The 15,310-nt window shown below is 33.3% G+C and overlaps 1 protein-coding gene across 4 annotated transcripts; it reads left to right on the top strand.

Moving 5' to 3' along the window:
• The first annotated feature begins 390 nt into the window (after window positions 1-390).
• LOC106768707 (DNA (cytosine-5)-methyltransferase CMT2) lies at window positions 391-14,595 on the top strand. Of its 4 annotated transcripts, none has more exons than XM_022782866.1 (23): window positions 391-798; window positions 2,199-2,233; window positions 2,332-2,884; window positions 3,115-3,149; window positions 3,258-3,360; window positions 4,520-4,624; window positions 4,696-4,815; window positions 4,942-5,035; window positions 5,806-5,999; window positions 6,107-6,172; window positions 6,250-6,483; window positions 7,518-7,576; window positions 7,661-7,727; window positions 7,815-8,144; window positions 11,760-11,828; window positions 11,905-11,991; window positions 12,188-12,275; window positions 12,554-12,675; window positions 12,753-12,854; window positions 13,386-13,429; window positions 13,508-13,577; window positions 13,649-13,752; window positions 14,066-14,595. In XM_022782866.1, exons 1-23 carry the CDS (start codon window positions 469-471, stop codon window positions 14,247-14,249), a joined length of 3,195 nt encoding a protein of 1,064 aa, XP_022638587.1. In that variant the 5' UTR covers window positions 391-468; the 3' UTR covers window positions 14,250-14,595. The 4 variants fall into 4 exon arrangements, with proteins under 4 accessions (XP_022638587.1, XP_022638588.1, XP_014509465.1 ...); XM_022782867.1 differs by having other exon boundaries at window positions 392-798; window positions 5,857-5,999; XM_014653979.2 differs by having other exon boundaries at window positions 393-798; window positions 12,557-12,675.
• Window positions 14,596-15,310: the final 715 nt, after the last annotated feature.

Here is a 15,310-nt window from a genome sequence, read left to right as displayed (position 1 = left end):
TAATGTATATTTACTTAGAGAATCCAATTCTAGATGAGAAACTCTACTCCCACATTTTGTTATCTCTAAATAAAATTGAATGACTAAAATTACTCAAATGACAAAGTTAAGTAACTGAAAGCATAATTTAAAATGATGTTTACAAGAGTTTATGGAAAATTAGAATATATTTACAGGGTTTATTGAATTAATTTCTATTAGTAAATTTTATGACAAGGAGAAAAAAATAACAAGTTAAATAAATACCTGATTAAATTCAGAATTAAGATATTAAAATTACAAAAACTTCAAATTTAATTATGTAAAGAATTTATCATTCCAGCTAAATGTAAGAAAAAAAAATCAATACTAACAATTCTTTGTATTATTTTAATTTAGTAAAAATTGTAAAAATCTCAGTATATATAGTGTCCGCTCCCACTCCTTTATTTCAGAGAGTCAAATCTGCATCTTCAAATCACCACAGTCATGACATCAGCCGTCGACTCTCAATCGGATCCCCAATCCAATTCTCTAAGCCCCACACTGTCACCAAACGCACCCGATTGCGGACCAATTCTCCCCCCAACTCAGTGCCTCCCTTCTCCGCCCCCGAGCGACGCCGTTGAAATGCCTCCGCCGGCGCATGCAGAGAGTCTCCACTACTCTACCAGTCAACAACCCGAGCCCACAGTCGTAGAAGACGCAAATGCAGGATTCAGAAAGCGAAAGCTGCCGGCGGAGAAGGAGGGGAATTCTCTGAGACGCTCGCCGAGATTCTCATCGGGTTCTGGATCAGGGTCGCGTCATCTCGTTAAGGTGTCTCACTGTACTTTTTGCTTTGCATGCTGTCCTTTTCTTTACGGCTTTTACTTTTTTTTGGTAAAATCCGATATTTTAGGTCAGGAGTCGGTAAATATTATTTTAATCCCTTTCACTATATTTTTGGTCATCGAATTAAATATTTTTAGAGAATAAGCTCAATTTCATGATATTTTTAGTTGTGCTCAAATCTACATTTGCACATTATGATTTTATCTGGAAGGTTAGTTGGGTGTAGAAAATATTACTTTTCTTTATTTCAATTATATAAAACATACCAAAAAGGAGTTAGGACAGAATATACTTAAAACTATATGTAATATATATATATATATATATATATATATATATATATATATATATATATATATATATATATGTATGTATGTATGTATGCATGCATGTATGTATTAATGTATGAATGTATGTATTAAATATATGAATGTATGTATTAATATATGAATGTGTGTATATACATATATGTATATGTATATATAGACACAAGATTGGAGCAAATAATTTTTTTTCGTATAAATATACTCTTTTTACTCAGAAAGAAAATATTATCATATCAAAACCATAGAAACTATTTAATATATGCGGTTTTAAGTAACTGAAAATTAAAAGCTAGTAGCTGAAAGTTAAATAATTAGACTGTAGGAGATTAAAAATATAATTTTTTAACAATAGTTATTTGGTTGTAAGTAACTGAAAATTAAAAGCTAGTAGATGAAAGTTAAATAATTAGACTGTAGGAGATTAAAAATATAATTTTTTAACGACAGTTATTTAATTCACGTGATTAATAACTGTTAGAAGAGATCAATATGTAACAAAAAAGAAAACAGGGAATAATTGATCTTTTTTTTTTGGTTGCCTGGTAATCATAAATACTGCTTGCGAAATTTATATATATTGGATGTTCATGCATGTACAATCTAATAGTTGACATTTATTTATATTTCAATTAATATTTACATCAGAATACAACATGGTGATCAAATTCCAACCATGATTTTTACTTTGTGTGAAAAGTTGTGCTATCATTTTGCAACCCAACTGTTATGTTGAATAAGTATAGCAAGGTTTATCCATGGGATGTAGAGCAATGCACCAATTACCTCAGGATTTTTTATATCTATTTTTGGACTACGACATAATATTAATTATTTTCAAACTGTACTTGATTCTCTAAGCTTTGTTTCTTTCATTTCCATGCCCTCAACCATAATTGTTTCTACTGTTATTCAGTCTCATTTTTTGTCCACGTATCTTTTTCTTTTCTAGTATAATATTGGCAACACTTGAAACAATCTGCAGTAGTGGTGATGTGTATCTTTGACTTTATTTGAATTTCATGGCTTAAAATCCTGTCTGTTGATTCTTGAGTTGTGCAGCGGCATGGGTCTAGGGGTCCGGAATTACCGCTGAAGTGAGTGAACATGGAAGTTGATATATCTTCGCTTTCCTGCATTGCTTCAATTTTCATTATTTCAATTCAAGGCCACATAACGCCTTTTCGTTTTACAGTGTCCAAAATGTTTATGGAAAGTTCAATGGTGGGGAGCACTTGAGGCGATGCCCAGGATTAAATCCATCAGAAAAGCTTGATGTGAAACTGGACGGTACATTGGAGCTTAGGAGATCCCCACGATTTTCCTCTTCAAAAGGGAATGAAAACATGGAAATTAATGTTTTACAAAGAAAGAGAACATCAAAAGCAGTTCACCAAACGAAAAATAATATAAAAGCGGTTTCTACTTCCGTTGAATTGTCTAGTTCAACAGTTGAGCAGCATTCTGAAGTTAAAATTATGTCTAGAAGCTTGACCTATGGAATTGACGATACCAAATCCTTAAATTGGTCATCAGAGGCAATCTCATCCCCATATCAAAATGGCAGAACAATTTCTAATTCCTTTCCCTTGTCTCAGTTAGATGATGATCCACCAAGAAAGAAATATAGAACATCAAATTCTTCAACTAAGGAAGGTATGGATTCAGAAAGCATTGCTGCCTTCATTGGTGATCCAATACCTGAGGATGAAGCTCAGAAAAGATGGGGATGGCGATATGAATTAAAGGTTGTTGGCCTGATTTTTTTTGGCATAAATGCTATCAAGAACTTCTGTATGTATGTTGTGCTCTGATAAGGGAGAAAATATTAAACATTTTTGTGTCATTTATAATGATGGTCTCGTTTGCATTATATTTACTTTTGAAGAAACGGAACAGGTTTTGTTTGTTTCCATCTAATCCAAATAGATTGTATTCCTCTATATTGTTTATCTGATTTTTCTGCTGAAGCTTGCAGGACAAAAAATGTAAAGACCAACAGCTAAAGATAAAGTAAGTATTAATCAATTCATAATCTTATATAGTCTATTGCATGCTTGTTCTCAGTTGATGCGATTTACAATTTCTTATCCATATATTTTGATTCTGTTGGTTTCATAGTGAGGGTGAAGAAGACGAGATTATTGCAAATGTCAAATGCCATTATGCACAAGCTGAAGTTGGGAATTGCGTTTTTAGTCTTGGTGATTGTGCTTTTATAGAAGTAAGTCGAGTTTAGAAAAAACATATTTTTCTTCTGTTCACCTTTCCCCTATCCAGAAGTTTGGAAACCTTGTTATCAATACTCCTATTGCCTTTTCATATTTTCCACTACATTCCATGTTCACCGTTTCACTGACAATTTAATCAAGGTTATATATGTGGCCTAATTCTTGTCCTTTATTTCTTCCGCAATTTTTCTTTATGAATCTTATCCACATTAGTATTCCTAATGTATTTACTACTTTTCTTTTTTTTAGTCTTTTCTTGGAGATAATATTTCTCAATCCTGAAATTTAATTTCTTAGATTTAATCACAAGTATTTAAATTAGTAATTCAAGCGGAAACAAAAGGGCTAGCTAAGCCGCTTAGGTTTAGCTGGGAGATAATTCTTGTTGAAAGCTTTGGTATCAATACATCTATATCTATAAATTTCCATATTTTATTTTTGTTCTTGTCTAGGTTCTCAGTTCTCTCTATTTATGAATTTCATAGAGGAAAATGTATAAATGCGTGTTTAAGTTTTTTAAACATGCAGTTATATATTCTAGGAATAGGAGTGTAGAATGGAAGCGTACACACATATATACTTGTACACTCCTTCATGGAATAACAGTGGGTAACACTTTTTAGCATATCGTTTGTCAGGAACCCTAATAGAGTAATAGATTAGAAAAACTAATAGAAAGACTTGTACTATTGATGATTAGGAAAATTTGGAAAGAGAAAGTTCTCACTGTCACAGGAATGTTCCTTCTGAGAGCGAATGCTCACTGTCCATAATAAACTAAGATTATTCTCTACCTTTATAGACTACTCATTCCCTATGTACCCAATTTCCCCTTATACTATTGACATTTTTGTTTTACCCCTTGCCACATCATCATTCCCATTCTGTTCCTATTTCTCTTCACGTAAGATATTTGCCACGAAAAATTCTCCTCCTCTCTGTAAAGTATTAAATGGAAGATTTAAAATTTGCTATTGAGATCATCACCATCAGTTACTACTGTTATATGTTCAAATTCATCAACATTTCTAATGTCCATTGTAGAGTATGTGAGCAACATAATAGGTGCCTGTTAGTGACATCGATGAACTTTATAATCTCATGTCAACATAATGAGAGCAATTTATGCTCACACCTTGTGTAATCTTTCAGGGTGAAGGAGAGGAGAAACACGTTGGCAGGATTATTGAATTTTTCCAAACAACTGAGGGACAAAACTATTTCCGAGTCCAATGGTTCTACCGAATTCAAGATACAGTGAGTACTGACTATGTCATATTTATCTAATAATGTCAGGATATGTCATTGTAACTTCCAATGATTTTCAGGTTGTTCAAGATGAAGGTGGTTTCCATGACAAGAGGCGTGTATTTTATTCATCAATAATGAATGATAACTTGATAGATTGCATAATAGGAAAAGCTAATGTAACACAAATAACACCCAGGGTATGTCAAATCTTGGTCAGACTTCTTCTTAATCGGTTTCTACATCTGTCTGTGTGTATATGTATATAACACACTTATGTGTTTTTCTAACCAATACTAACCAATACTTATGGGTTTGATTTGCAGGTTGGTCTGAAGTTGGCTTCAATTTCACCATCTGACTTGTATTATGACATGGAGTATTGCGTGGATTACTCTACATTCCGCAACATACCAACAGGTGTGTCATTAAGGAGCACTAGATGCTATCGGTTATCAGAGTTTTTCTGGGGAAGGGGAACCCTATTTATCTTTTGGCCGTAGGGTGACAACTTCTGTATGCAGACATCTATTTTCACACTTTCATCCATAAACTATCATTTACTAGAATTACAAACAGAAGATAAGAAAAATAAGATCTTAATGGATAAAAACATAAGTTTTACCTTCATATTAATAGGCACAAAATTAATTTTACTAGTCAATGGGCATAAAATTAATATTACTAGATAAAAAATTATACCATTCTCTCTTTAAATCCCAGGAGATAATTTCTTCTATACTATAAATTATTTTGAGATATAATATTGATATTATGAGATCTTTCAATTCAAACACTTGCCTTTAATGTAACTAAAGCTTCCTATATATATACAAAAGCCCTTTTAAAATTTAATGTCGGTTCAGCCAAGTGTCTATAAGGTGATTGATAGTTCTGCATTGGTGTGTATTACTTTAGTGAATTGGGTATTACACATTTTTAAAACGTGTCCACAACAGAGGCTGGACAGTGGATGAATTAGGCCTGCAATGAAGTCTAGAGATATCAATTAATGTTGACAGTGTTAACATGTAGAGATATTTCTACACCCTATGTCATATTAATACTTTGCTTCTAAGTTTCATTTGTTCTGGTGTAATCAACGTTAACATTAACTGCTATCTTGAGTCTTCAAATATATGTTCTGTTGTTTTCCGATATTAAGAGTTTATATATTTGTCTTTGATCAGCCGTTAAGACTAATGAGTTATCATCACCTCTTTGTGAGAGTCTCTCAACAGACGCCTCTGCTGTGACAGAGAGTCTACCCTCTTCTGAGCTGTGCAAGAACGAATTATCATTACTAGATCTCTATTCTGGGTGTGGTGGCATGTCAACTGGATTGTGCTTAGGTGCCAAAACTGCATCAGTTAACCTTGTCACGGTATTATAAATGAAATGTTTCTCTGTGATGAGATTCTTCCTATTTATGGATTTTATCAAATATCATCCATGATAAACTTATCTTGCTTTGGTTGCTGCTTTGCTCAGAGATGGGCTGTTGATAGTGATATGTCAGCCAGTGAAAGCTTGAAACTAAACCATCCGGACACACATGTGAGTGCTGACAATCTTCAGCTACCACAAAGATATTTAATAGTAACGGTTCATAGTTATATTCCTTCATTGTATAGGTGCGAAATGAATCTGCTGAGGACTTTCTGGAATTATTAAAGGAGTGGGAAAAACTATGCAAACGGTATAATGCCACTGTTGCAGAAAGAAAACTTCCATGTCGATCCAATTATTCAGAAACAAAGAAACAAGAAGTTCATGATGTTTCTGATGATGAATTTGAAGTTTCTAAGTTAGTTGATATTTGCTTTGGTGATCCTAAAGAAACTGGTAATCGTGGTCTATATTTCAAGGTAATAAATCCAATGTCAACTTTCCGATATTCAGTTTTTGTCTCATTAAACCTTATTTTTCATGAAATCATGTTTATATATATTGTTTTACTTGCTTTTAGATAGTGATTGTCATGTGACCCTTATTTTTCATTATACTTGCAATTTTGTCAAATTCAAATGTTATGAGCTAATTACATAATTCTCTAGTTGAAAGAGATGATTATTGTGGATTTTAGAAGGGCACGCAAGCTTGTGGAGACTATTTACTGTACATTGAAAAAATTTCTTCATTGTCCGTGGATTGTGTGTTTAAATGAGCTTAGCCAAGCTTTTTCTAAATTATATAGTAAGCACTCAGACACATAGCCTCTACATGGAGTTTTACGCCAATGAACCCCCACTAGAATTCCATATTTATGATGTGGGACTCAAGTATCCTAACTTGTAAATGGATCCTAACATAGTTCAAGCTTGAAACTTCTAAGTGTTAAGCCGTATATGATTACAAGATCTTTTGCATAAGTGTTAAACCAACTTCTAAGTGTTAACTTGAATGCATATGTATGTATACATTTTATAAACCTAATGTATATGGAATGAATTCTTAATATTAGTGAAAGTTGTATAAATATTAGTGAAAATTATAGCATGGGTTTTCATTTACGAGAGTTTTTCTGTTAACAGAAGTCAAATAGAATCTATAAAACCAGTTTTTTTACAAATCTTTTTGCTTTTGTGGATTTGGAGACCTCTAGCTGTCATGAGAGACAAGGAAGGCTTCATTTGTGGATTTTTCTCTTTAAAGATTTTTAAATTTTAGTACTACCAACTTTATGAGATGACAGGGAAAAATTGTTCCTTTACTATGTTATCTTTTACCTTATTTTACCCTATGAATCTCTAATAGCATATTTGGGTAAAACTGTTCTGGAGGGGTAAACCGTTTTGAGTTAAAAGTAATTTGGGAGGATTCCTCCGATTATTCAAACATAGGCTAAAAATGTTTTGGCTCATAAATTGATGATGTTTGCTTTCTCGTGGTTGTTTCATAGGTGCATTGGAAGGGTTGCAGTACAAGTGAAGACACTTGGGAACCAATTAAAAGCTTAAGGTATGTATTTCTCTATTCTTTTCAATGTGGTTGATGATATTAAACAATCTGGGAGCATTGGTACTTACTTATTTATACTTGTAGTAAGTGTAAGGAAAGCATACAGGATTTTGTGAGAAAAGGGATGAAATCAAAAATCTTGCCTCTTCCGGTAAGTTGTACTATTTATACTGTAGATAGGGTAAAATCTCGATGGATTATGCATTTTAAATCGAGTTGTTGCTTAAAATTATTTCAGGGAGAAGTTGATGTTATTTGTGGGGGTCCTCCTTGTCAAGGAATTAGTGGATATAATCGCTATAGAAACTCTGAGTCACCATTGGATGATGAAAGGAATCGTCAGATTGTGATTTTCATGGACATGGTGAAATTTTTGAAGCCTAGGCATGTTTTAATGGAGAATGTGGTTGACATATTGAGATTTGACAAGGGCTCACTTGGAAGATATGCATTAAGTCGTTTGGTGCATATGAAATACCAAGCAAGACTGGGAATCATTGCTGCTGGGTGTTATGGTCTTCCACAATTTCGGTTGCGTGTTTTCTTGTGGGGTTCTCATCCCAGTGAGGTCAGTTTTAAAGTTTGGTGATAGAAAAAGTTGACAAATGTACAACTGAATACAACATCTCTCCCTCTATCTTAATGTCTATTTCAAAGAACATGTTTATGTTAATCCACCAAGTTTACCTAAAAGCGTGTCTCTCTCCATCAATGTCTTCAACAACTTGCAATAATTATTGTCATATATATATATATATATATATATATATAATGTAACATTCATTATTAAACCATAATGACAATGTTTTGTAAGAATCTAACAATTCATAAAGATCTAATTCCATTATAATCTTTCCATTTTGGGTTGTTTTGGTCTTCCTCTATCTATTATTGGGCTTAATAACCTGAATGTAAGCATTGTAAATTCCTTTCTCTAGCACATTCCACATTATTTGTTGGAAATCGTGGTTATCACTAGCTTGCCTGCGCTGTAGTCTCCTTGAATGTTTTCTTAAATACAGCCTCAAAGGTTGTGGTTTGGTCCTTTATCAACTAGAGATATGACTTAATTAAAACTTAGAAAGCTTATGCAGATCTCACCTTATAAGTTAGATTTATTAGGATGAGTTAAACTTAAACCCACAATCCAAAAGGGCATCTAAGTCTAACATTCAACATGCAGTTGAATGTTATAAAGTCATTTCATTGTTGTTATCCCTAGCATGCTTTAGTTGCGACTTCTTTGGGAGTTTCCTTAACCATAACTTTTAGGGTGTTGATCTAGTCACGCATTGACTATAGAGATGTTGACTTAAATAGAGTTTATAAAGTTTGGACAATCTTCATCTTATATACTGGTTTTGTTCGATTGAGTTATTTATAATGATATCAAAACTTGCCCTATATCCATTATTGGACCACCTATTATCCACGCATACAACCCCATAATGTTCAGCGTGATGGAGTGTATTGGGAAAACCCAAGTCTCATCAACTAGATATATAGCTAAAATAAAGTTGTAAGTTGGATAAACTTAATCTCATTAGTCGGTATTCTAGGGTTGAGTTAAATCCTAGGATCAAATTTAAATCTTCCCAATCTATCACATGTGTTGTCGAGGTCAATGAAAAACATAATAAGATCTTTGTTTGTTTCCTCCAATACCTTTGCATAAAACTCAAAATTTACATTTCCCTCCTTGGTTGACCTGCCTAGTGTAAAATCATATTGGTTATCTAAAAGTTAGGTGAGTCTTTTCTTAATCCTTAATGGAGATGAACTGACGCTAGCTCAAGGAATGAGGATTGCCCATGTTATACAATGGCTAAAGTATTCTAATCATACCTTTTCCCCGTGGACAAGATATGGAGTGTGAGTTTGTCAAACTAGGATTGTTGCCCAACAACAAACTATATGGACTTTGATATGATAATCGAAACACATTGGGGTTAATTAGCTTCTAAAAGCTTATCCAAAGGAGGAGGATTGCTCATGTGGTGGGAGTATTCTGGCCTTATTTTTTAGCTAATGAATTACTTGATTATTTTAATTTTTAGATCCTAGAATAAACCTATGAGAAAATGCCCAAGATAAAATATTCCTAAATATCTAACAACATTCAAGACATGCATTAGTGCACACTTATGGGTAGCAACCTCTCAGTTTTATTTTATTTTTGATCAGCAGCAACCTCTCCATTAAACATCCATACTATTTACCTTTTCATACAGATTCAACAATGTTATATGTTGGTTGTCTATTACCTAGCACAAACTCTACACTTTAATATAGGCTCAGGACTGGCTATGCAACAATGTACATTAGTCAGAGCTCTCACATAACTGCAAGAGAAATATCTATTGTTTGCTTACTATATTTTTTTTATATAGAAACATCTTGTATACATAACTATTGTATGGGAATAGAGAAATCTGTGAAGACGAACTCAACTTAAATAGAAATATTTGAAATGCATAACTACATATAGAAAAAAAGATCATGAAGATGAACTCAACTATGGTGCAACATAATTATTCATTAGGGAGTAGGAGTGCAGAAAAAATAATACTACCCAAAGAGTATGCTATCTCAGAGTGACTGGATTGCAAATAAAGACATGTAGCAATAAACCAACCATGTGATTAAACTGAAGCCCAAACATGAAATTTGGATGGGTTCTCCTTTGAATTTGGACATAGAACTAAACACAACTACATAAAACTACATTCTAAGGAGAGGATTGCCTAAGCTTATAAGTTCATCATATTTCTAGTTGAATTGAGACTAAACCACTTCCATTGAAGCTACAATTAAGGTAATTCCCAACGAGTGTGTGACTGTAACAGGTTAGGGATGTCTACAACAAAAGCAACTTAACATTTCCACTCGTTCTTCATCCTGAAAAATTGACTTGTTATATGAGGACTGCTTTAACTTTAAATCTTTTCTTTAAGCCGTATCTTTGATTGATGTGAGACAAAATCACTCTCTTCAAGCTACATTTAAGGCATTTCACAAAGAGGCCACCACTAAAGCCAGTTAGGAATGAATTCAATTAAGGAAACTTTTCAATAACAAAATTAATATTTTCTGTAAGATATAATATGATCCCTTAAATTCATCATCAAATCCTGAATGACGACTAATGTGATCTAGTAAGTCATGTGGTTTATGATGGAGACATAACTTTGTGCTCTAGAATTATTAATAAAGTATCGAATGTATATGAATTACTTGCAAGCTTTCTTTATTAATTTTCAACAATTAAGATTGGTTTACCCGTTGCTTGTTTTTCCCCTTATAACATTGTTCTGTCTCTTATCCTCCCTCTGCCTCTTTGTTTAGTCTCTTGTTTGAGCGCCTACTTGAGCATGGCCACCCTTCTTTTTCTGTTCACGTTTATGCTTCTCTCACTAGCCTTCTCCAGTTGTGACTGCCATGGCGCATCCGCAACATCAGCCTCACATTTGTGCTCTCTCTCTTCCTTTCCACCCCTTCTTTACACCTTATCAATCTGCTGCATGATCTGTAGCTGCATCTTTGTCTTAATGACATTTGAACATTCAATCCATGCCTGAAAAATAAAAAATGCACACATTTATAAATAGAACCACCTTTTCTTTCTCCTTGGAAACAAAGAAAGGGGGACTTTTACATTTCGATGATACCACTGGCATTGGTTTTTATGAGGGATTCATTGAAGTCGTTGATGTGGAGTAGTTCAAGTTTGGTGAAGAGTTGAATGTGGCGTTGTTTCTAAAGGTGGGATTGGTGAATCATTCTTAGAGGATGGAAATGGTAGTGTAACTGGTAAATCATTGGTTATGGAGAAAAGTGGAAAAGACAAAAATAAAGAACGATGGTAATGCCGTAGGAAATTAACAATGGAAACGATGTAGAGCGTAGATAGGGAAGAAAGGAAGGTGCAGAAAGATCGGAGGAGGGATGGAAGGATGAAACTATAATTTCCAAATAAAATGAATCGGTAGTCATCTTGTGTAACTAACCAGTTAAATAATTGGTCCACTTATAGACCACACCACTAGGTGCTCGAAAAACTATTCAAATTTTGTACGAAAAGTATAGTTCTCATGTTTAAGAGGTTTGAAGGAATTTTATAGCTTACAACAAAATGGAGAAAATGTCATTATTTTATGATTTGTTAATTGTTAATCTTTTGCAGGTTTTACCCCAATTTCCACTGCCAACGCATGATGTCATCGTTAGATACTGGCCTCCGCCAGAGTTTGAGGTATTGATCCTCATGCGTAATTGTATAATTCTATATTGTCTTGTATATTTTTAACTAGTTTTGGATTTACATGCAGCGCAATGTTGTTGCTTATGATGAAAATCAACCTCGTGAATTAGAGAAAGCTACCGTTATCCAAGATGCCATCTCTGATCTTCCAGCTGTACTGTTCTTCATTTATTTGCTTCTCTTTTTGTTTTTGTTTCTTAACTGTAAAAATGAAGAGTACCCTTCATTTATTTTAAGTGTTTGGTGATATTAACTCACTAAGATTGCAACCCTTTTCTCACTTTAACACTTTAGATTAGCATTTCTTTATGTTTACTAGTGTTCCGCATGACTAAAATAGTTCAATGTAGGTCATGAACACGGAAACTCGTGAACAAATGCCATATCAGAGTCCTCCAGAAACGGAATTTCAAAGATATATACGGTCAACTAAATATGGTAATAGCGCTTTCCTTTAACCGCTACGTTTCTTTTTTTATTTTTACTCTTTATTCATCTGTAATATTAAAATATAAAAAAAATAGTTTGAATTTTATTTCTTACAGATTCAAGTTATTAAGTTAGTTGATTTGAGTTCATCACAAGCACTAGATTACTATCATTTATTTGTTGTCATTGTATATTTTTTTCCTTTTGAATTCTTCTCTTATGTATTTTGGCAATAGATCTTTGGACCAAACGTCAGCTTTTCTTTTGTTTCCTTCTTGTTCATTAAGTAGATATGACTGGGTCAAAATCAAATGAAACAACAAAGAAAATGCCCTTGCTGTATGATCACCGTCCCCACACTTTGTCTGAAGATAGCTACCAACGTGTTTGCCAAATTCCAAAACGCAAGGTTGTTGTCTAGATTAAGTTCATGTGTTATACCTTTGATCCATTCTTTGTTCACCCTTACATTTAATACGACTGTAGGGTGCAAATTTCCGTGATCTGCCTGGTGTTGTTGTAGGAGCTGACAATGTGGTAAGACGACATCCCACAGATAATCCGATGCTGCCATCTGGAAAGCCATTGGTGAGTCTTTATGTTTGTCACTGGAAAGAGGTTTATATCCATTTTCATTTATTTTATATGCATGTATCTGTTGCTCTGTGATCATTGATTGAACTTCGAGAGCAACTCATTTTTAAGGGAATTTTGTAAAAAGTAACAATAATAATAAGAACGTGAGATATTCAAGATTGATTCTTATGTAAACGATCAGGCAAATCTCTATTGTGGTTCTTGTGAAAAGGACCAGAGAGAGTGCATAACTGTATTTGAACTTCAATATTCGCCATACCCGTTTTAAATTTAAGGCTTTTGTAAGGAAGTTTGAGAGAATGTATGAAGAGATTTATAGCGCATCCAAGATTTCGTGATATCATGCCAATCTGTGTGAACATTTGTTAAGAAAAAGAATGTTGTTGGATGGTTCTGGTTTCTTCAAGAAGTTGAAGTTAAACGGGGTTTTGAATGGCACTTTATCTGTTTAGCTTTCTTAATTCATACCTAGAATAGCGTGATGTCAAATTAATCTTACCTGGCTATTCTGTGTGGTCTCAGATCCCAGATTTTTGCTTCACTTTTGAGGGAGGGAAGTCTAAGAGGTGATTTTTCCAATAAAGTAGCAATCTTGCTTTGCAACATTTGAATGACTTCTAATCTGTATTTTCACATATATGCAGGCCATATGCACGGTTATGGTGGGATGAGAATCTTCCAACTGCACTAACCTTCCCAAGTTGTCATAACCAGGTCTTACACCGGTCTCTGATTTGCTAAAGAAATCACGCAAATCGATTTCTTATATATCTGAAATCCTGTAGGTTGTACTACACCCGGAGCAGGATCGAGTGCTCACTATACGAGAATATGCCAGACTGCAAGGATTTCCTGATTATTATAAATTCCATGGGAGTGTGAAAAGGAGGTACAAAACCATTGTTCAGTGAAAAATTAAAATAAATTTAAATGTTATAATGCCTAAAAATATACAAAAGGTTTCATTTTAATCCCTCTAAAAATTGGATTTTGGTTTGCATCCCTGATTTTTTTTTTTTTAAAGTGAGGATTATCATAGGTTTTCACATGAAAAGGAGTTTATGATATTAGTGGTGTTTTTAAAAAGCATTTAGCATATTTAGAAATGTACAGAAGGATGCATTTTAGAATGGGATACTTTGGTATGTCTGTAGTTTCACTTAATTGTCTGTATTATGTTCTTATGATACACTAATTTGTAGGTACCGTCAAATTGGAAATGCAGTTGCCGTCTCTGTTTCACGGGCTTTAGGTTACACCTTAGGACTTGCTTGTAGAAAGCTCAGTGGAAATGAGCCACTTGTAGCCCTCCCTCCTAAGTTTTCTCACTCTCACTATCTTCAGTTATCTAACAATCAGCCATGCAACACTGACAACACTGACTAGCATTCATCCTATTATTTTCCATTCATTTCATCATAGCCAGTGTTTTTAGTTGAAGTTGTCGCTGAGGAACTCTCCTTCGAATACCCTGTAAACACTCAACTACTCCACTTAACTTGAATTCACAAGAAATTATGTTCAACATTTAATTTCAGAGATCATCTTGAAAACTTCTCTCATTCGTTGGAGCATGTTTGGTTCAAAGTTTCACAAGTATTTTAACACAAACTATTCAAGTACTTGATATCTTTAGTTTAGACAAGGTGGTGTGAGATTTAACATCATTATCATTTTTCTGTCTAATGGGGTGAGTCGGTGGCTATGATAATTTATTGTTCTTTTTCGTGAACTCTTAATTGCCTTTTTTGTATGGATGTGTTGGTAAGGGAAGGTACACTACAGAGCGTGTTTATAGGTATATGTACCCCTGTTTGTTATAAAAGGAAAACATGAAAAAAGAGTGGTAACAAATTTAATGAAATACAAATTATGGAAAATAATAGTGTTTATGCTTAAATATAAATTTTTTTTCAACTCACTGCATTTCAAGATATTGATTGTCATTAATATTTACGACACAATTAATTATATCATAAATATTTTATTATATATGTATATCCATGTTAAAGATATAATGGATTACATAATCAATATTTATATTTCTTATTATAATAAAATAATAAGATTAAAATAATGATAAATAAAAATATTTGACTTTTCATTCATTCCTACTCTTTTTTTTCTTAGTGGAAATCATTTTTTTCTTTTTCTTTTTCATTTTCTCACTTTTCATCATTCAGTTAAAGGATATATAAGTGTATTTTTCTTGTTAAAAGTAAGTGTTTGAAACTAGTTTTTAAACATGAACTTCTTAATCAACATTATAATGAGAAAAGAATATTCCTGATAGTCTAAAAGAGTTATAAGTTTACTAACATTGTCACTTCGTAAGTGGAAAACCAATCTAGATTGAGAGTGTAGAATATTCCTGATAGTCTAAAATATTCACAAATTTATCAGGTTTATCTTTGGTCATACAATTCTTTAGGTTGAACTTTTAACTT

Source organism: Vigna radiata, chromosome 7, assembly GCF_000741045.1.
Source record: "Vigna radiata var. radiata cultivar VC1973A chromosome 7, Vradiata_ver6, whole genome shotgun sequence".
Taxonomy (NCBI): Eukaryota; Viridiplantae; Streptophyta; class Magnoliopsida; order Fabales; family Fabaceae; genus Vigna; species Vigna radiata.
This window is presented reverse-complemented; position numbering and strand designations above follow the sequence as displayed.

Excerpts from the sequence above, each read along its gene's own strand:
- LOC106768707 (XM_022782866.1), top strand. The coding sequence starts at position 469 with ATGACATCAGCCGTCGACTCTCAATCGGATCCCCAATCCAATTCTCTA. Across the intron at positions 4,625-4,695 it reads TCTACCGAATTCAAGATACA|GTTGTTCAAGATGAAGGTGG; the intron begins GTGAGTACTGAC and ends AATGATTTTCAG. Across the intron at positions 13,430-13,507 it reads GAGGGAGGGAAGTCTAAGAG|GCCATATGCACGGTTATGGT; the intron begins GTGATTTTTCCA and ends ACATATATGCAG.